This window comes from Anolis sagrei, chromosome 4 (genome assembly GCF_037176765.1).
Source record: "Anolis sagrei isolate rAnoSag1 chromosome 4, rAnoSag1.mat, whole genome shotgun sequence".
NCBI lineage: Eukaryota > Metazoa > Chordata > Lepidosauria > Squamata > Dactyloidae > Anolis > Anolis sagrei.
In genome coordinates, this window is record NC_090024.1 from 141148139 (window position 1) to 141170343 (window position 22205).

The following is a 22205-nucleotide window of genomic DNA, read 5'->3' on the forward strand; positions in this document are numbered from 1 at the left end:
AAATAAGTAAATGTGCAGCTGGCATTCTTAAAATAGATTATTCTAAATGTCCATGCATTCATTCAGCTACTTCAGAGACTAAAAAAAGAAATACAACTTCAAAAAGCTGTAATTTACTATAATAGACATACATTGTTTCTCCTTAAACAAAATTTGAAAAATAATGCAACACACACACATTTAGCATTGTTCTGTAATGTTTTTATGCTTTCATCATTTATTTCAATTCTTTACCAGCTATTCCAGTAATTTGGACTCTTTGTGGCCCAAAAGAGACATGCTGTGAAAGCTATGGGCTGTTTCTTTAAATACATCAAACTAAAAGACTACATTCAGTGTTTTGGAAAATGTTTCAATTCAATGCCATGCAGTGGGTGGGGGATATACAAAGATTATATAGTCCCTTGGTCCTGAGAGTGTCATGAAATACCACCATAATGGGTCTCATCCCAGTGCCTATGGCATTATCCAATAAAGCTGATTTGCAGAAAGGACTGATATAAATACACACTTTCCTTATGAAACATCCAGTTTACCTTATGGTTTCTTCACAAGTTATTATGGGAGCCATATATTTCATATATTTAAAGAAAATCATATCAATAAATGGAGATAGGACCTACAAGAATTAGCTACGAATGTTAAATGCTACCTTGAATGTAAAAATCTTTCTGAATACCAGATGTTTGGGGGGGGGGGGGGGACTTAATACACAATAGCCATCATCACCATATTCTGTTTCCAAGCTTTTCAAACGTATTTTGCTGACCACATTTCGAAAATGGATGTTGCCACTCATGGGACCTATGGACTGATCGTAAAATACAATATTGCAGTGACATAATGTGTGCTAAATGTCCTTATTCAAGATTATGAAAAAAAGCACTACATACACATATATGGCCTTGAAAATTTATTAAAAATCAAAGAATACAAAACTTCACATAAAAATATTTTAGCTTCCCACATTGTTATACAGACAGAAAGAATAACATGATATTTTAATCAGCTATCCACAGCGGCAGAGAACATAACCAGAGTGGTAGCCAGTGCAATTTATTGGTTCACCATGACTGAAATGGAACATGATATCTGCTTCTCTTAAGCCTATCCTGCTTTTAAACTGACACTATTTAGGAAACCAAGGCTCCCATAATGTAGGTTCATAATCAATATTGCTAGCATGTAAGAGTGTAATATGAGTCAATAATCAGCCCTTGAATACTGGTTTTATTCAAGTTTAAATCCCTTTATTGTACCAACATCTCTCCAAAACCTTTCACAAGGTTCTAAAAAAATGGTCAATCCAAAGTTACAGATCCAGTGTCAGGAGAGGCTGAAATTTTGGCAATTCAAAAACCCAAAAGGTTGTTTATGTATCATTTATAATATAATTATTTGCCTGGAGACACATTTACAACAATTAGGGCCAGGATCTCATGAAGCTTGTGCACTTCAGCTTGTGCAGTGGGAGCACACAGCATGTTCTGTTGGCACCCCTTTGCACGGCTTCAAATGCTGCTTAAAAACAAAAATTCCTCCAGAAAAAGGTGGGTTGAGAAGCCCTAGTGATATGACAGAATTCTGGCCCCAGTAGCCAAGTATTATCGCCACAGGATGTATTATATTATCGTGTATGATTGACCACCAGGAGCACTAACTGTTCATCTCCAGCTGCAGGCTGCCCAATTGTCACAATGTTCATTTTCAAGCCTCTGCCTTGTTTGTGTTTGCCGTGCCTTTGACAAATGAAAGGCGTCTTCCAACAGACACTGATTCAGTATGTCATATACTGTATGCCTATCTTTCTGAGTAACATCCAGTTAATATGAAGATGACTATTCATTAATAATAGGTCAAGAATCTACAGACTTCTGACTGTGATTAACTCAGGATCAAGATGAACTGCATACAAAATGTGTGCTACTCTGCTTTGGAATGTCGCTCTCTTCACAATCCAGAGGCCTAGCATTATTTTTGATATCTTTCTTCAATATATGCCATTTACTTCCAAGGCATACCTGCAGATATTAAAACCTACTATTACTATTCGTTGTCACACATTCAAATATCAATTTTAAGAATATTTGCACCCATTCAGACGTTTCTTTATAAACTCCCTGTTCAGGCAAAAGGTACTAACATAGTGCACTGGAGAATTAACACTGTTTTTAAAAAAAAGCATGAAAAGATGCAGCCACTGAAAATTAGAATACGGCACTCTTCAAAACAGAGGGCTATGCAAGTTGTACATGTTCTTACTTTTAAAAAGTTAACAGAGGTTGTCATGGCAAGACACACTTGCATAGTATAGCTGTATACATCTCAAATCAACTGCCTGTCACATAAATATTGGTCTAAATCCAATGTTGCAATAAAGCAGGGGTTCTCAACCTGTAAGTCCCCAGATATTTTGGCCTTCAACTTCCAGAAATCCTAACAGCTGGTAAACTGGCTAGAATTTCTGGGAATTATAGGCTAAAACACCTGGGAAGTCACAGGTTGAGAACTACTGCACTAAAAGTGTGGTGGAACTTTCTCCTCCTTTCCTCTCTATAGTTGCTCATGTTGCCCCCCAAATCTGCTCTACAAGATTTCCTGCTAAGTTAGGGTACACTTTGTGAAAATGCAACACGCTAAATAGGAGACAGGAAAGAAGAATTTGCCCTCACCCCAGTTTTGCTGATGAAGTAATCCTATCAGAGCAATAACCTGAAGGATTCTGGTCAATCTTTGATAAACACACCAATAAAATGCTCAGAGAAGCCAGAAGGTACATTTTAGGTAGTTGCTTTTAACAGAACTAATGTATGCTGCCAATCAGATTCCTCAATGGAATCAATATACATTCCTTTCTCCACATTCCTTAAGTTGGATATTTTATCCAGAAACAACGCTTGGACCCAACCAATCAGAGGTAAGTAAAACTGATCAACAAAATTGGTAGTGTGTAATTTAGAAATCGGACTTAGCTATTTTTATCCTAAATGGCTGGATTTTTTTATGCCAATCTCTATCCAGGTTGTAAGGATGAATAAGGATGAACTGAATTATCTCATATTCTCCTGCATGATTCCTACTGAAACAAATATGAGCAATGCAGGAGGACTGGATTGTATTGAAACACATTAACTAGTGTTGAGTTAGTGTCACATGCCAGACTAGTGAGCTAATTGGAAAGGTAAAAAAAATCTTGTAGCTCAATATATTTTATAAACATATAAACCAGATCGCAGTCAATCTGAAAATTAAGGAGCTTCGAATAGTAATTAGTGTTATGAGCTCGACCTTTTGTTCACACAATCTATCAGAACACTGAACCCAACTTAAAAAAATAGAACGAGGAAAGAATCTGCAAATGAAAAAAGGTATCTTTCATCCCTTAAATATAACTTATATGAAAAAATGCTTCAAACCTTTTCAGTTATTGCACACAAGTTATGTTTGATAGGAGTAAGGTAACAAAAATATTTCGAACCAAAAATGGGAAGGCAGTTGGCAAAGTCACAAAAAAATTGCAATAACAGAAAATAAAATCCAAACCATCCATTACTTCTCTGACAGAACAAAACAATCTCCAATGAACAAATATACAGCTACAGGAAATTGCTGCAGCATTTATGGTCCTCCCAATATTCCTTCCAGAGCTGCTTCGGCACTGTAGTAATTCATGGATAGGCAGAAGACAAACTTCCACATTGAATAAGGCTTCACAGATAAGCACAATTATTTCTTTTAAGATGGACTCAACCACCACACAAAGAAACATGCAAAGATTGGATGCAGATATTTGGCAACATCCACAAACTGATGCGCTCAGTGATGGTGTCAAATTCCCTAGGACTGTCCCACACACACTGCAGGAGTCAGAAGTGGACACCCGGAAGCTGGCCATTATCTGCTAAGGCTGATAGGCAAACTGTCTCTATACTTCTTTCTTCTCCAGATATTACGGCTATGTGGATGATGTCCTCTATTGCCAACTGGCTGCCTCACAGCTCCATTGCTGGCAGAATTGTATCCATTGCCTTGATTATGATTGTGAGGTCCTTTCACAGTAAATTTAATTCCATTGTGCTGCTGGGGACATAGGAAGAATTTAAGATTACTGTCAGCTAAATTATAGATTTACCAGATCATTTCATTAATTCCACCTTCTCATAATTCATAGGGACATATATACACAAAGTGGCAAGGACATTACACATTCAGACACTGTGAAGCAAAAATAAAATTTTAAGAGAATCCCAGTCATGCGAATCTTCTTATTTATTTTTTTTATGTCAGGTGCAACTTGAGAAACTGCAAGTCACTTCTGGCAGTCTGCAAGGAGGTTGTCTAGGGGATGCCCAAATGTTTTACCATCCTATGGGAGGCTTCTCTCATATCCCCACATGAGATGCTGGAGCTGGCAGACGGGAGCTCATCCAGCTCCCTGGATTCGAACCATCAACCTTTCGGTCAGCAGTCCTGCCGGCACAAGGGTTTAACTCACTGTGCTACTAGGGGCTCCAGCTTCTAAAATCTTCATCTAAAATAACTTATCACTCTTTTCTGGAATCATTTGCAGAAGCCATTAGGGATCTTCTAAATTAAAACCCCTAATGGCTCCATGCAAACGATTCCAGGAAAGAGTGACAAGTGAGGAACCCCACCTCTTGGTCTTCCCACCATTAACTGTTGCTTTGGAAAGATCCAAGACACAGGCATGGATTCATCTTCCAACTAAATCATAGAACCATAGAGTTGGAAGAGGCCACACGGGCCATCCAGTCCAATTCCCTGCCATGCCAGAAAAGCACAATCAAAGTAGCTCCAACAGATGGTCATCTAGCCTCTGATTAAAAACTTACAAAAAGGACCTCCACCACTTGATTCCCTCATCTCCACACATAGAGATTTTCTGCTACATGCCCTGAAGGAAGGATCCTGGAAACCTTGTAACAAACTTGTCAATACACTTCTCTGTTACTTGTAAATTGCCATAAAAAGATTTCTATCCAGAAAAGATTTAAGTAACGGTAATAAATAAGGAATGTTGCTGCTAACCACAATTTTCACTACTCATTTACTGGACAAATTCTGTAATGTAGTAAATACCTGATAATTGAGTTGGCATAATCTATTAATAAATACCTGATAATTAGTCGCCATAATCAATGTTCTTGCAGGCACAGGCTGGTTTTTACCATTTGGCACAGACAATGCTGGGGGCAAACCAGCTGTAAGCTGAGATGGTGCTTGTAGATTGAAGTGGTAGATATTAGGAGTTGTGCAAGGTGGAGTATCTGAATCCTAGCAACATAGAAAAATATGGAATGGAAAATTGGTTTTTAAACAAAGGAAATACATGATAACTACCCCAACCCCACACACAGAACAACACTCTGCAAATTAGAAAACTGCAAAAATGGTGTCAAAAGAGATTTCTCAATCCTCTTTCAAAAATTTTTATCTAATTTTATTAAAAAATATTTTAAAAGTTACATTAAAAGTTTTAAAAGAAATTAAGATAAGAAATATAGAATAGGACCACAAAAAGTGTCATGAAAGAGAAAGAAAACAGAAAGAAACACAGAAAGACAGAATAGAAAAGAACAAAGAAGAACATAGGCATTGCCCTTGGGTTTCTTAGTGCTGACTCTCTTTTTTGAGCAAAAACACTTTTCAAATTAGCCTGCAAAACTTAAAATTGGTAAATCCATTTCTTCTTCATGCAAAAAGTCAATAAAAGTTTTCTAATATTCAAATGCTTTTCCAATGTCCCCTTTTAAAATAAACAGATTAATTTATAAATCTCAGCCAAGTCCATCATTTTTATTGTCCAATCTTCTGTTAGTGCTGCAGAGTTCTTCCATTTCTGCGCATAAAGTAGTTACTGGGATCATGTATTGTGATACATGATTTTTCAAAGTCTTAAGAGGTGAAGCTTTCTTCATAAAAAAAGTTGGAAATGGCACACAGTAATCTAGCTGAGCTGCCCTTTAGCATCAGGGACACTTGTGTGATAAAGGAAGACATGCTTGGAAAAAACAAAATATACCTTATTTCCTCTCCTCACATAATAGTCATACATTTTATCCCTGTTTTGATGAAATAAAAATGGTTTAATATTGACTTGAGCCAAGAGTCATTGATCTGTTAATTTTTTCTCTTCCCCTTGCTCTGAAAAGAAGTGATGCTGCTAACAGAACAGTTTTGGAGACAGGCTCCTCACCCGTTGGTCTCCTCTTTTTCTCCAAAGGCAAACACATGGCTCTGCCATGTTTAATTCAGTAACTTTCCCATTCTGTAAGGCATCTCCATTTAATGATACCAACCTCAATTTTCTATATTTAATTTTTAATGCAAAGGTAAGTTTGGTATAGAGAAATTAGAAATCTAGTGTAGCTGGTCAGGCATGAAACAAAAACTAGTGTGAGAAATACTATGATCAATGTTTTCAACAGAATTAGAACTTTTAGACTTCTGCTTTGGGATGCTGGCATAAAAGATAAACCCATGAGTGCTCACAGCCATCCAGAGAAAGCTATTTCAGTTTTAGTTAGTTGCAATCGTATGGATGTTAGACATATTGGTGCAGTTTAAAAAGGACACTGATGTTGAACTGGATCAAGAATACAAGTCATTTGGAAGTAGGAAAATGGGACTTACAATATCACTCCCAGAAAGAGACGACACAGAAGAGGCAGATGAGCCTGACGATAACTGCTGGGTGCCAGTAAATGACAAAGCCAAAGGTGGGTTGCATAGCCGTTCAGCATCTCCATTCTGGCGTATGCTGCATGGAGATATGGTCTCTCTCTCGTTAATTTGAATATCTGTTAGATATACATTTGTCCATTAGTTTTTGTGCATATATGTGTGCATGTGTGGTCTTTTCACTTTTAAATAATAGAACAATTCATCAGATTTAGATACAGTTCCATTCCAGTGAAGTAGTACAGTTTAGAGTTTAGTCATGATTCACTACTCCAATGCAAATATCCCATCACCTATAGTTAAGAATATTTATCTATAGTTTTCTGTGATGTTTGAATTGATAAACCACAGGTTATGACAGATCAACAAACCAGACTCCGATCATAATCTGTACAAACTGAACATTGGCATGATGATTTGCACTACCGACTCTGAATAGTAATGTTCCTTATGATAACAAATTTTGAGCAGATAGAAAAAGTAGACAAGCAGTTCTAAACTATTGTTTGATGTCATATCTGAGATGAGTTGTAATATAAGAAAAGTGAGAATATTCACTGAAAATTAAAATCCCGAGTGGAGTTTTAAAATCAACTCATTTACTCACCAAGATCAGGTGACAAGTTAACTTTGTTTCCCCATTTCTTTTTAATCCAAGCCCTGTAGTCAATCACTTCCTGTGTTACTTTGATTATTCTTCCTAAAGTGCTGGGGGGGAAAAGTTGACCCATATAAAACATCTAGATTCAATGACAAAGTAAAATTCTGAATAAAAATACTGAGGAAAAAAATTTAACCTGTACAACTGAAGTAAAATTCTGAATTACATTCATTAAGAGTAGATTCCAATTAAGAAAGCTATTTAGACACAAGAGGCATTTGTGCATGGTGCACTCTGCATAGTCCATGGTGCTATGTTATAAGATCTAAAGAAATGTTATAATGCAGTCTGTATTGCACATAATAAAGTGGCTGCTTCACAAAAGGAGGCAGGAAGGTTGAGAGCAAGGGTAAACATCCTAAGTTAGTAAATCACACAATTAGTAAAGAAACCAGTTTAGAGGAGCAATTCTACAAACATGGATTTTAAAGAGTTTTGCAATGAATGCACTCATAAATAACTTACCTTTCTGAATCCCTGTTAGGATATGATCTTGCAAGTGGCGAGACTGCATGGCTTAAAACAATGTAGGCATAATCAAAAACTTGCTTTACTTGCATGGCACCGTAACAACTTCTTCCAACATCATTTCCTGTAACAGTTAAGTTTCCAACTTAAAGAACATTTATTTTCATCCATATATTACTTTGGCACTTGCCCATTAATACATATGTCTGAGTCTATGTTATTTTTGCTTATATATTTGACCCTTGAGACTCCATATATATGCAGGAGTTATTTGGGAATTGTGACCTTCTCATGTATATTGATTGTGATGTAGGTTTCTGCAACACATCTGAGAAACTGTTCCTATAATCAATTTCCTGGTGAAATGTTACTATTTTTCTGGATTCCATCGATAAATACCACTAATACCCATGGCTCCATTCCTTTTCCCAGGTATTTTTCTCTTTCAGACCAGAAAGAATTTGTAATTTTGGCCATGTTGGTCTCATTTTACATTTGGAAGCCTGTTGTTATAAAATAGAAGTCTATTGCTTCTGGCCAATCAAAATTTATGCAACTTTCGTAAAGGCTCACACTAAATTCATGTCTGATTACTTATTTCTTCATCACTGTTGCCAAATTAGGAAAACACTGCTTACTCAAGCATAGGATTACTGCAAGCCAAGAAACTATTTCAGGCTTTGAATACACAAAACCCTACAAGGAGGTTTCCCTGCTTGCTACATCCTTAGCAGCCCACTCACATTTCTTTGTTCTGTAATATAAGCAATTCTTATTAATCTTTAATTGCCGGTACATGGGAACATGGGAAGCTATTTTACAGAGTCAAAAATAGGCCCATCTGGACCAGTATTATGAACTCCAACTGGCAGCAATTCTACAGGTTTTCAAGAGCATTTTTCCTAGCCCTACCTGAAGGAGTTCTAATCTTACCTGCTGATTTCTACTGGAGTACTAACTAGGCTTGACACTGATTAACTTCTGACATCAGACAGAATTGTATGCTCTGGATAACAGGCTAAAGATCATTGCTATCCTGTCAATTTTGTAAGAAACTAAAAGAAACCAGCTTTGTGCAAGTAAGGTGCAAAGCCTATGGTAACTAAAAGTCAGAAGTCACTTAGAAAGTAGTGTTGGTCTATTCATAGGACCTACTTATCTGTTATTCATGATGTCCACTGAAATAATATTTTAATTTCTAAAGTGATATCATGAATCCTCACTCGAATGTCTGCGATACCCAGAAAACTGCAATCTGCCCTCCATATCTAGCCCCTTGGAAGGAAACCATGACAGCCCTCATAATACATGGAGCCACCTTCCTAAGCACTGTGAACCTACCACATAAGATGGAAAGCTTTCGCAGGCTACTCTTAAATGACCTAAATATTGATTGGTATCGATCAGCAATCAATAATGGTGATCATGTTAAGGATATGGTTAGAGAAAAAAGGTTTGTTTATACTTTGTGAGAATATCCTTAAAACTATTTTACTATTCCTAAACTGTATTTAAGTATGGACCCCCCTTTCTCTAACACAAAATCTGCACACACTTTTAATTTACTTATTAGAATTATTCAATCTGTACAGAATGCAGATGGCAAACTAGTCCTGAGCTGAAATTGCTGCATGGTTTCCTATTTCCTTTATCAGGGTTCTAGTTTCTCAAGTAATCCTATCCATATTTTTGTGGAACATTTACAAACACCTGACATATATTCTCAAACAAGCCACATCATCATGATTTTGCACCAAATAAAGTGTACACAAACCAATCTGAAAAAATGAAGAAGGCATGCAATCAGTCAACACAGGCCTCATATGGAAATAATTGTAGTTAAGTACACGTGTATACAGGATTTCGGATCTCCAGACTTTTTGGTGTCATGCACCATGTTATGAAAAATGTATATAGCACATTATAATGTTGATCCTGGAAGTTACATGCTGCCTATCGAAAATACAGAAAAGAACATCACACTAAACACTGATCACAGAAAAAAATGTGACTATGATGAGATTAAGGAATTATTGTAATCACCTAGGTAAACATGCTTTTTAATAGAAAAAAGTGGTTTGTGTCATCTTACCAGGCAGAAGAGGATCTTCAATACATAACATAGAGGGTCGATATCCATTAGTCATAATTTTCATGATTTCTTCTTTGGCAACATAGGCACCTCCATTCTTTATTCTAATACCAGTTTTCAAGTAATTAAAATTTCTTCCATAGAGTTCAAAAAATTCTATCAGAAGCATTCCTAGATTTTCATCCAATCTCCTAGCATCAATTCGTGGGTGCAACTAGAAAAGAAAAGCAACACAAATGATTTATTTTGATTTTTACAGCAAAATAAAGAGAAATAGGTCAAAACTATTATCTCTCACTGCATGAAAAGAAGGTATCATCTCTCATTCCTTAAGCTGGTAAAGTTTTACTAAGCCTGGAAGGAGGGAGGATGGTACAGGCTGGTACGAGCCTCGTATTATTCTGCATCTAAGATTGCTATACCACTCTTATACCAGGATCAGAAACATGAAACAGGAATTTCCGTTCTCATAGTTTGGAGTCTCTGCATAATTTTAGAAGTCCTCTTAATGTTATTTTGGTGCTATGAGTGAAGGAGTAAGACTAATTCAATTTTTTTTTCAAGAAAGGAAATTGTCTACATAATAGTATATCAAAGGAAAGCATCACGGTAACCGTAAGAAGTCCAACCTAATAAACTATTGTAATTTATTCATAGAGAACGTGCCCAATCACTGCTGTATGACAATCCAAGCACTAAAATGAAGCATATACAAAACATTACAGAATTACATAAGTTTTGTTCTAAACAGTGCTCACAAGTTTATAGTAAAAAAAAAAAAGATGCATAAAGCACCAAGATCATTTGCTGCATAGAATCCTGCATAGGTAGGTAGATGAAAACAGCTCATCTTTGAATTCTCTGAAAAAAGGACATTTAATGACAGAAGACATACCTGTAAGAAGCTAATTGCCATTAAAATTAGGCTGTATGAGCTAATTCCACCAGTAAAAACTTCATTCAAATCCCTTTGAAGGAGGAACTGTTTTAATACTAAAATCAGGTAAGGCAGCAATGTGTATTTCTGAAAATGAAAAAAAGTTTAAAAGGTTCTGATTAAGATTACTTATTTTGTCATATGTAGTATCACATAAAAATATTTACACATTCCTGGATAAACGGTACCTAATAAGATGCTGTCTGTATGACTGAACTGAAATTTCTCTTTACTCATATACTAATTGCCTACAAACATAGGAGTTTTACACACTAAAATATCTGTTAACAAAACAGAAATGACTACAAATGTCACTCCAATATAAGCTTATGAAGGGAGACATGCGCAAACATCAATTTTTTACAATGTACCTCAAGATGAAAGCTTCTCATTGCTAATAATAAAGAGCTAGAAAGTTAAGCCAGCCCATTCTGACCACTTAATGTCAAAAAGTGCTTTGTCTGATATTGTCTGAACAGCATTATTAAATGGAGAAAAAAATTCTGTGGCTATACAGAAATTTATTCAGCTCAAGATTCCTGGGTCTATCAAGTCGTGTGAAACCAAAGACTTAGTTTCAAGTAGAATACCAACATAAAATGATAGTTTGCATTTAGGTATCTCTTTACCCATCAATCCAGTCACAAAGATACAAAAATAAAATGAGATGCTTCACAGACAAATAGTTAAGCAGGAATGCATTTGATTTGCAGAAACAATTGAGTCAAGAAGAAGCTACTTACTCTGCTAATCAGAATACTAAGACAGTAAAGTTCATCCTATTTACTGGATACATTATCAGTTCTTAAACAATTATGCCTATGCGAAATGCTGTGCATTTCCTCATGTTCCTCATTGGCTAGTACCCCGGGTTTAAATAACCAAGTAGTATCAATTCCTGATAGGCTTCATTCCGGCTTGTGAAAGTCTACTTGTGAAATGAGCCCCACCCACTGTCTTTAACTGCCATTCTGCTACCAAGACACAACTGTGTTCTTGTCTTATGTATTACATCTCATCTAACTTATGTAGATTGCAAGCCGGAGGACAAATTAACATTTTATAAGCTGCCAAGAATCTTTTTGTGGCTGAGGAGTGGCATAAAAAGTATCTAAATAAATAACAAAATACTGATACTTACCTTGTGGACTTTCTCCTAGAGGAGTAGGAGGTGCTTTTTAATACATCAATTTCTACTATCAGATGCTCAAACCGATACTGACACACATTTATTATCTCTTATTTGTAATTTTCTGCAATCATAAAACCTTCATAAAGACATATTGGGATTTATTTGGCTGTTTTTACCTTCATGTAGTCTTTGATGAGTCGTGCTGCCTTCACACCAGTTTCCACATTAAAACTAATGTCAACTTTAACTTCTGTTTCCTGGTCAGTAAGTTTTATTATCGGTACCTGCAACAATAGTCAAACCAGTTATTCAACCATTTCCAACAAGTCGGCTGACATTTTTCAGTGACTGATGAATTGATGTATAAAAATTTTAACCTACCACATAGTACACTGCAGCACTGGAAATAGACAAACATGGGGAATGCTGGACTCATGATTCTATGTAGATCCAGACATAGGCTCTCCGAATTTAAAAAAGAATTAAAGATGTTTCTCTTCCAGCAGGCCGAACAAGTTGATTTTGAATTGTGGATTTTAAATTAACATTTTTATATATATTGATGAATTTAATCTGTAATGGTTTGTGTTTAAATCTTGTTTTAAATAGATTTATGTGTTTTGAGTTACATATTGTACTTGACTTTATGGTGTACCCTACTTCAAGACTTAGGGGGAGGTGGATAAGAAATAAAAACTTATGTTATTTTATATTAAAAGTGCTACAAAACTCAACTGTCTCTGTATTCTCAAAGGCTTTCATAGTCGGAATCACTGGGTTGCTGTAAGTTTTTCGGGCTGTATGGCCATGTTCCATGTTTCAAAAACATGGCCATATAGCTCGAAAAACTCACAGCAACTCAACTGCTATATAACCTAACACATCTGTCTCATTCGAAGCACTCAGATTGTTATTTATTATAAACATTATTTATATTGCCATAGTATCAAAAATGGGGAGAAAACTTCTGCTACTCGAAAATTCAGCAGCTCCACTTCTAATCCGGGCAATTTTTGCAGAGCAAGTGACTCCCACTACTCTTTCTTTCGCAATGGCTTCTGGTTCATTTTGGAACACATTCCAAAGCACAGGGTTTTTTACTTTTAAAGCACTGAATTGCTTGGTGTCAGATTACTTGAAGGATTCTCTCCTTCTTTATGATCATGTCTAACTGTTCAAATCTTTGGGGCAGCCTGAACTGCACTATTTTCAAAAAACACGATTAGAAAGGATATTTGAGAGTATTTACTCTCTCATGGCACTCCGCCTACAGCTCTGGATAGATCAGATTAATGCCTCCATCGTAGCATTTTAACAGGCCAATCAAAACCTCTTTTATAAAGCAGGAGTATGGCATGGTTTGTTCCCTAATCTTGTTGTCACAAACAAAATTATGCTGCTGGTTGCCTTATGTGTAATTTTAATATACCTCATTATATGATTACTCTAACTTTCATTGTTATATCAATGAAAAAGCTGTAATTAATTTATTTTACTTTACTGTTTTTTCCACAAAGGCGGTGAGGGGGTGAATCAAGGGCAAAATCTTAAGGTCACTCCACATTCTGACAGTAGAAAGTGACAGTATAAGAGTTTTTCAACTAGCTTTTGGGTTACTCTCTTCAATATAAAGCAAGAGTGGAGCTTGCTGAATGTTTCAAATACAGTCTTTTCCTCTTAAGAGCAAGTTCTGATACTCACTAAAGCCATCATATTTGGAGATCTAGGATTATTTCAATGGAACTCACTTCCAAGAGCACTAAAAATCTGGGTGTTAAAACACCAGCTCCTCCTCGGCAGCAATGCTGTAATCTATAAACAGCATGTGTGTCTGTTTACTGAGGGTTCAAGTGACTGGCTGAACCTCTGAACTCTTGAAGCTAGTGAAATACCAGATATTTAAAGCAGAAAAGAAATGTTATTTTAGTCCTTTAGGAAATGAAAATGATAGGGTAAGAAAACACGAATTGAAGCCTCAAGGGTATTAGTAAAACAAAAAGCAGTCTGCAAATTAGATACTTTACAAAAGTATGGTATCCAATGCAAGTCCACATCAGAGGCTATGACTCATAAGCTAAAGAAGCCTAACATGAGCCAAGAGGAATGTTCAAATGTCAGCAGCAGCAAGTCTAGAAACAGCATAGCTAAACACAACATCATTTAACAGGGATGTTGTCAGAACCTTAACTCAGTGACTTAGAAAACAACAAGAGAGGACAACGACCTGCAAATCTGTGCAATCCAATGAGCTCTGCTGCACTGGAGGCAGCCGGGGGGGGGGGGGGGGGGGGCTCAACAATCTTACCCTCAGATATGGTTGCAACATTAGCACACACTTTAGATACTCTCCTTACATTGGCTCAGAACCTGAGAGCTTGTTGCAAAGGAATGAGCACTTGGATTTGATGGAGACTGGTACTGAAGGCTCTCAATCTTGAACCATCCCCACTAGAAGATGGTGATGAGACTGCTGAGAGCTTCAGGATGGAAAAGTCTGAACCCAAGATCAAGCTCCATAAGCACCCTCCTCTTCTTCTTTTTCTTACAACTTTTCTCCTTCACTTGGTGCTTGGGAACTAATGTGAAAGTGTCCACCATCTACCTGATGTCATGGGTATTTGGAATTGAGCCTCCATATCAATTGACTGATCCGCTGTTGAAGGTATCCTTGGGTGAGAGGCAAATTCTGAGACAGGATGATTGGTGATGTCCTTAGTCATTTCAGAGTAACTCGCAGATTCTTGATGAGACCTGTTCACTACAACATGGACTAAGGAATCAGGAGCATTTAGGGCCGAGGAAAATTAAGATGACGCCTATGAACAGGTCACTTAGAGTAGCCTACTTTCTGACACTTTGTCCAGGCCTTTTCAAACTTTCTCACACAGGGGAGCTTTGAATCTCAATCAGTTCCAGACCACTTATAGGATGAACACCTGATAATAAGAACAGGCCCCAACATGATCTTCTCCAAGATATAAGAAATTACCATATTTTCAGGTATGTTGGATCCACAAGAGCACACACCAAACCAGATCCAGCAAGCCCAAAATGCAGCATTTTATTGAATGCCAAAACTATCTGTAAGTCAAGCCAAGAAGCCAAAATACAATCTAAAAAAAGTTCAAATTTTACTAAACTTAGAGGGATACAACTTAAGATTTGGATGGCATGTCTATTTATGGTATGAGAAAGATAAGGTTAATAAAGACTTCTCTAGACATCCCATAAGAGCTAGTCGTTTAGCAATTTCGAAGAGAAACAAAGCGGGATTAAACAAAACACCTCTCTATGGCTTTGGAAGCAGTGTTAAACCCAGCATTTAATGGGGAAATGAAAATCTATACGGAGTACCTAATCAAAGAAAAAGAGCCCTGGAAATTAAAAGGGAGAGAAGAATTAGGGATACATGACTGGTTCCGTTATTATCAATTATATCATAAATTTAAGAAAGTTAATAAGGTAGGATTCACCAAGAGAAAATAGGAATTAGATAACATTTTGGAGAAAAGGAATAAGGGATTAATTTCCAGACTATATAAATACATATTAGAGTATAATTGGCAGCCCTTAAGTAATTGCTCTTGAAGTTTCCAAACTATATACTTCGCAGGCACAGATAACACAATTGTGTATCACAGAGAGCACAAAGGATAAAAAAAAAAGAATTATACTGAAATGATCTGGTTTGATGGGATGGGAAGAATCCAGTGTTATTCCATTATGAAAGATTGGGATTGAAATGCTACTATTACAAATTAATGCAAAGCAGATTATCTTTACTACTGAAATAAAAGAGAGATTTTTGAAAACAGCTTTTATAAGAATAGAAATATAAATTTAAGATTTCTTGATATTGCTACCTTCTGCTTCTTGTACTCTAAGTCAAGTATAACTTGTTTCTGTTACATACCGTAGCTTTGTCAAGCACTTTAATTGAATACGGTTCAGCTACATTGTGTTTCCTTAGCGCTTGTTCCAGCAGCTGCAGAGGGGGACTTTCCCATTTTCCAAAAACCACTAAATCAATGTCACTATAAAGAAGAAAAATAAGAACAAAATTTTATAGAAGTTTAGGTGTTACACTGGCCAAATTGAACAGAAGAGTTAAGCTCAGACTAAAACAAAGTATTCAGCTTTTTAAAATTATGTATTTTTGTAAACAATTGAAAAATGTCACATCTTTTGAATTTATTTATAAAGTTGATTTTATTTATAAGTTGAATCAGGTCCAGAAAAAAGTGCACTCTTTGTAATTTGTCGAAAAAAGGTGCACATTATAGTTCCTGTGTGATTAGAATCCCTTTTTTTAAAAAAACCAAAGATTCCATGCAATGGAAAGGATTTTTTTTTTTTTGGTGGTGTCAGGAGCGACTTGAGAAACTGCAAGTCGCTTCTGGTGTGAGAGAGTTGGCTGTCTGCAAGGACGTTGCCCAGGGGACGCCTGGATGATTTGATGTTTTTATCATCCTTGTGGGAGGCTTCTCTCATGTCCCCGCATAAGGAGCTGGAGCTGATAGAGAGAGCTCATCCGCCTCTCCCCAGATTTGAACCTGCGACCTGTCGGTCTTCAGTCCTGCCGGCACAGGGGCTTAACCTACTGTGCCACCAGGGGCTCGGAAAGGAAAATGATAGAAATAGATAACCCTTCCCTCCAGGAGCCTCTCCTGTTTATCTTGCCCCAACTTCGTCGGGGTGTACTTATGCTGTGGAATGAATGCAGTCCGACACCATTTTAACCCCTCTGGTTCACTGCTGTGGAATCCTGGAAACTGTAGTTTTACAAGGTCTTCAGCCTTTACTGCCAAAGAACGCTGCTGCCTCAGCAAAATACAAATCCAAGCATTGAATAGCATTGAGTCAGGGCAATGAAAAGTAGTGCCAGACATGAAGGAAAGTAGAGGAGAGGTGGGGAAATACAGGGAGAAGGAATGAGACATTGGACCTCATTTCACTAGCATCTGTCCACTTTAAATCTGATTGCTGCCTCCTGCAGAATTCTGGGGTTAGTAGTTTAGGGAGGGACATTTAAACTGCTCATCTAGAGAGGCCCTGGGCTTTACTAAACTGCAAACCCCAGAATTCTGCAGAAGGTAGCAACTGGATTTAGAGTGGGAAAAATATAAAAGGGTGTGAAGAGCTCAATAGGAAGAAAGGAGAAAAGGAGTTTGGAGAGATCGTTAGGAAGAAAAGGGAAGGAATTTTGAGAAATAGATAGGAAAAAAAGGGAGACGGGGTTTGGATAGATATTGATAGGAAGAAAAAGCAAAGTCGGGTGGAGAGATACTGACACATTTTGGCTCAGCACTCAAATTTCATGGCAGGTAAGGGGAGAGACCCATTCGTAACTACAGTACGGGTTGTTCTCAAGCTGGATGTTTGCAACTCGGGGACTACCTGTACATCATTCCCACTTAAATGTAGTGAGTTGCTTAATATTTGTCAAGTATTTCCAATAATTGATATTTACTATTAGACCTGAGGAATTATCATCTCAAATAATTCAGGTTAAATGAAACAAACTCTTCACCTGCATGAAATTTAACACAAAAAGGTGATGTCCCCCATACTGTACTGCAGTTAAGTCTCAATCCATGTAATTTAGTTAACCAGTTTCCATTTTTATTTATTATTATTATTATTTCTTTTTTATTGTTGCTTCTTAATACATTTTTATCACATTACTTACACTTATTTCAGTCAGGTGCAAATATTCATAGACCTTTTGTGTAGACATTTGTAAATCTTATTATTAGTGTTTACTTATTTTCATTTGGTGCAATTATATCTAGGATATTTTGTAGCCAGCATACATAGGTGTTATTCATTTCTTTTGTTTATATCTTAGACATTTACATAGACGTTCTCTTATTAACATTTACTGCTAAATTTCTAAGTAGATGATAATAAAAATAGAGAAAAATAAAACTCTTGTGTTATCCCCCATCACCCAACTCCCCAACTACATCTTTCACTATATTGTTATCTTTACCCATGTGCACAGTTCTTTTACTTTTTTAAATAATATTTGCACTGGCTTTATCTGTTTTGAGAAAAGAAATGGATTCCCTGTTTATCTGTTTTTACCCATTCCATAAATGTTGTCCATTTGTTTCGTCCCCCCCTCTATTTTATCCTCATGTGTATTTTTCCTCGTTACACTTATAGTTTGGAATTGTACCTGTTCATATATGTAATTGTTCCAGCTCTCCAATGTCCACGTTTTAAAATCTTTCCACCCCCCTTGCAATTACTGCTTGTCCAGCTGGAATCATAGTTTTAAAAAGTTCTTCTTCCTTTCTATTAATTTTCTTGTTTCCTAATATTCCAATTAGTATCACGTCTAAATTTACTTGTATAGGTGTTTTAAATATTCTTTCCATCATTTTTGTTATCATTTCCCAGAATATCCCCTTATTAATAAACTATTACTAAAAGACATGAAGAGCCATAAATATTGTTCCAGACCACAGGACTCACCTGGTTGGTAGATATAGTCCTGTACTAAAGCTTCCAAATATCTGAACCTGGAAAAGAAAAACAGAGTCAGTACTGAATTAAGAATATTGAACTGGTAGATTTCTTTTTAAAAATCTATATTGCCTTTTCTTTAGAAATTTACATAAGACAGTTACTGATCCCTAATCATTTAAAGAAAATTGCTTAGCCTTATCTTCCTTGCACAAGAGAACACAATGGCCTGATTCACAGATAATGACATGTTTAATCATCATGACAAACTACTGCAAGAGAAATCAGAAAAGGACAGGATCCCTCTACATTGGGGGTGGGGAAAATCAACAACAGATTCCTAATTTACAGTTCATAAAACCAAACAATCAAGAGAAAACTAGCATACAAATCAACAACAGATTCCTAATTTACAATTCATAAAACCAAACAATCAAGAGAAAACTAGCATACAAGTTCACTAGTATCCGATACCAAGACTGGAATCTCTATGTGGGTTTTTGTTTTGTTTTTTGCAGACTCCTCACCTGTAACCAAGATCAAAGCCAAATAAATGTCAGAAAAGGGGTCATACAACAATTGTGGCTGTGATGTTTATAAAGAGAACCCTTAAAAAGCCTCAAAGGGAAGGATTAGTATGTTTTAGGTCTTCAGAGGTGTATCCTTTCAAATTAAAAAGGGCCAAAAGGCATTAAGGAACAAGTTGGGTTTTCAGTCTCAGGCAGAAGCCAGTTCTCTGCATTAAAAAAAACAACAACCCAGATATGTTAATTTGGGATGCACTCACATCAGCTGTAGGCCAAAGATCTTTGATGACAGTTTCTATTCTTTTCACGACTTCCTTTCTCATAACTGCTTCTTCAGGACGAGGGGACATAAAGTCATAAAAATCCATTATTTCTTCATGAAGCCTAGGAGAAAGAATAAAAAGGTCAATAGCACCAGAGGAAATACTTAAATGTTCACAGAATATCTCACTAGAGATTTGTATCTGGATTTCCAAAGAAAAACTGCTGGATTCCACTAGGGTTTCATTTTCAAACACACACTTAACAAAAACTGATGAAATGACCTAAAATAATAAACTTTTTGCAAACCTGAAAGATATCACTAATAGGTGTGTTTTTGTGTATATGTGTGTGGAGTTTGTTTCCAAAATGTATCTTTTTTTTTAAATGAAACGTGAGTTATAGGTGGCAGGACATTGTTAGCAGGGCATAAAAGATTATGTACAGACCAAAACTATCAAAATGTATAAAATCACTTTGTTACAGGGCTTGGAAAATTGCATTTTATAGCAAAATAAAAATGTATATTTTCAGCCCTTTTTAGGCCTGTAAAAATTTGTTCAAATGGGATTTGGTACCTTTTGGAAACAAGCTCCATATTTTGTTATTGAATGCCTTAGAGAAAGCAATCCCGCCTGGAAGCTGAGGATTGGTTAGTACTTAGATGGAAGACACCTAATGAATACCAGATCATGTAGGCTATATTTCAGAAGGAACTGGTAAACCATCTCTGAGTATTCCTTGCAAAAAAAACAAACAAACTATGAAATTCAGGTGGTCAACAATAAGTTAACAGGCAGCTTGAAGGCATATACACCCATACACACGTGCAAGACTTTGCAGTTTCTATTCCATACAATGGGAGGTGCATAACTCTAAACACATTACATGTCACTGAACACAGTAAAATTTGTTTCTGAGGAAGCATACTTAGGATCACACTGCCCATATATGAAAGCATATATGAAAGCAGGACAATTACAAATTAACTGCTCCTTCAAGGCACATAGATGCTTTCCAAGCTGCAAAAACACAACTCATGGAGACACATGAAAGAGAAAATTGAGGTAGTTGAATACATACAACCATAAATCAGATTTGGTGAACACAAAGAAGCTAGTTTTAAGTAAAATTTCATGTGCCCAAGCTCTAGTCCTAGTTATTCCACAAATAATATGGCATAGCAAACTCTGTCATCATGCATATTTGACAATCACGGTTAATCACAGCTTCTTGATGAACATATTAATATGGCATCCATGCCTACAAATATGTTTGTGATATGCATGCTGTATATGCATATCACATATGCAAGGAGTAAGATGTATAATTAAAAAACATGTATTGAAAAAGCATTTTACAATGTTCATGATTACTTGCAATACAAAGACAGTTCTTCAATGCCTGTTATTACTCAAATACAAAAGATCTTTCAAGCTACATAAATAAAAATAAAAAGAGAATCAGGGCAAGAGGAAAATTCCACCAAGCACCTGTGAGGCTACAGAACTTTTGGATTGTCAGTGGAAGTTGAGACTACAGTGGAAAAAAAAATAACACAAATCCTCTAAAATCGAAAGTCAGAGTATATATGTGTATTATACATATGACCGACAGCAACTAAAACACGGAACATTAATTATTTTTTGAGGATTGCAGGGAAAGGAAAAGAGCAAATTGTCTGGCAAGCCCATCACATAATGAATATCCCAGAAGGTGGATTACAGCTGGGAAGATGTATGAAACACACTCTTAAAAAACATTAATGTCCTTGCATCATACAGAGATGTTTTGAGGAGTTAAATATAGAAATATTTTCCTTTCCCACTCTCCAAATCCTACTTCTCTATCCAATATAGACATAAAATACTATAGTTTCTGTATAAAAATCCTCTCATAACATGTAATATAGTGGGGAAGAAAGGTTTATCTCCCTTTCTTGACTGGATCCCTTCCCTTCTATGAGGCCTCAACAAGAGTACAATGTTGCAGGATGGCTGCACCATGATTAGACGAGAAGGAAAGGAATCACTTTCTCTTCATTTTTCAAAGACTGGAGAAAGGTAGATGTTGTTTCTGTTGATATTAGTCAAGGTGGCCTGGATTACTCCAGCAGTCAATCTGGAAGCCAAACGCTATGAGGAGAAGTTTTGAGACTGGATAAGTTTAGCCTGAATAAGAGGTGACACAATGGCCATGTTTAAATATTTGAAAGGTTATCATATTGAAAATGAAACAGCTTTGTTACTAGTGTAGACTAGGACTTGGAGCAATAGGTTCGAACTGCAGGAAAAAGAGGAGGAACAAGGTAAGAGCTACTCAGGAGTGTAAAATGCTGCCTTAGAATGTGGTGGGGTCCCTTTCTTTTGAGATTTTAAAATAAAAGTTGGATGACCATCTATTGGGAGTGCTTTTATCATATATTTCTGCATGGCAGGGATTCAAATTCTGCCTCAGCCTACAACCAAGTTCTCTAGCTTCAGCTTGGAGTAGTAATGGAGAATCATCTCTAATCTATTATTTAGAAGCTAAATACAATATCTCAAGAGAGAGTCTTGGTAATCACAAGTTTTTAGTTATTACTAAACCCAGACAAAATCAATATACTGCTGCTTATTATTAAAATTAAGAAGACTGAGGCCAAGAAAATGTTTCTTCCCACACTGCCAAGTGCCACATGGTGAAAGTGCAATTTGAAGTGAGAAATATTTTCCCATGGAAAACTCTTTTAAAAAAAAAAAGGGTTAAAAATTCATTACTAACAAAGAATGAATTGCAATTCAAAGTCAGGCAACTCAGCAGCTTGAGCTGTTAATAATGATTTCCAGGCAATTATCCCCAGATTGTGTGTGAGAGAGTGATATGTCTAATTGATTTGTAAACAAATAATAAAACTAAGTCACTAACCAAAACACTGAGTGGTTTTGGTTACTCTGATAGCATTATCTAATCGG

General features: G+C 36.4%; 1 protein-coding gene and 1 long non-coding RNA gene across 3 annotated transcripts in view; both read right to left on the reverse strand.

The window, feature by feature from the left end:
• Positions 1-22205, reverse strand: part of LOC137096960 (uncharacterized) — a 212428-nt gene that overhangs the window by 182573 nt on the left and 7650 nt on the right. The gene's annotated exons all lie outside the window — the stretch shown is intronic.
• TENT4A (terminal nucleotidyltransferase 4A) overlaps positions 901-22205 on the reverse strand; it is a 28469-nt gene continuing 7164 nt past the window's right edge. The window contains exons 2-12 of one of the 2 annotated variants that reach the window (XM_060774057.2): positions 19251-19374; positions 18473-18519; positions 15906-16026; positions 12169-12276; positions 10819-10947; positions 9924-10137; positions 7829-7955; positions 7310-7410; positions 6655-6821; positions 5137-5295; positions 901-4077 (exon numbers count right to left, since the gene is read on the reverse strand). In XM_060774057.2, coding sequence (XP_060630040.2) covers positions 3895-4077; positions 5137-5295; positions 6655-6821; positions 7310-7410; positions 7829-7955; positions 9924-10137; positions 10819-10947; positions 12169-12276; positions 15906-16026; positions 18473-18519; positions 19251-19374 — 1480 coding nt within the window. In that variant the 3' untranslated portion in view covers positions 901-3894. Of the gene's footprint in view, positions 4081-5136; positions 5296-6654; positions 6822-7309; positions 7411-7828; positions 7956-9923; positions 10138-10818; positions 10948-12168; positions 12277-15905; positions 16027-18472; positions 18520-19250; positions 19375-22205 lie in introns of both variants that reach the window. The other variant, XM_060774056.2, reaches the window with a different exon arrangement.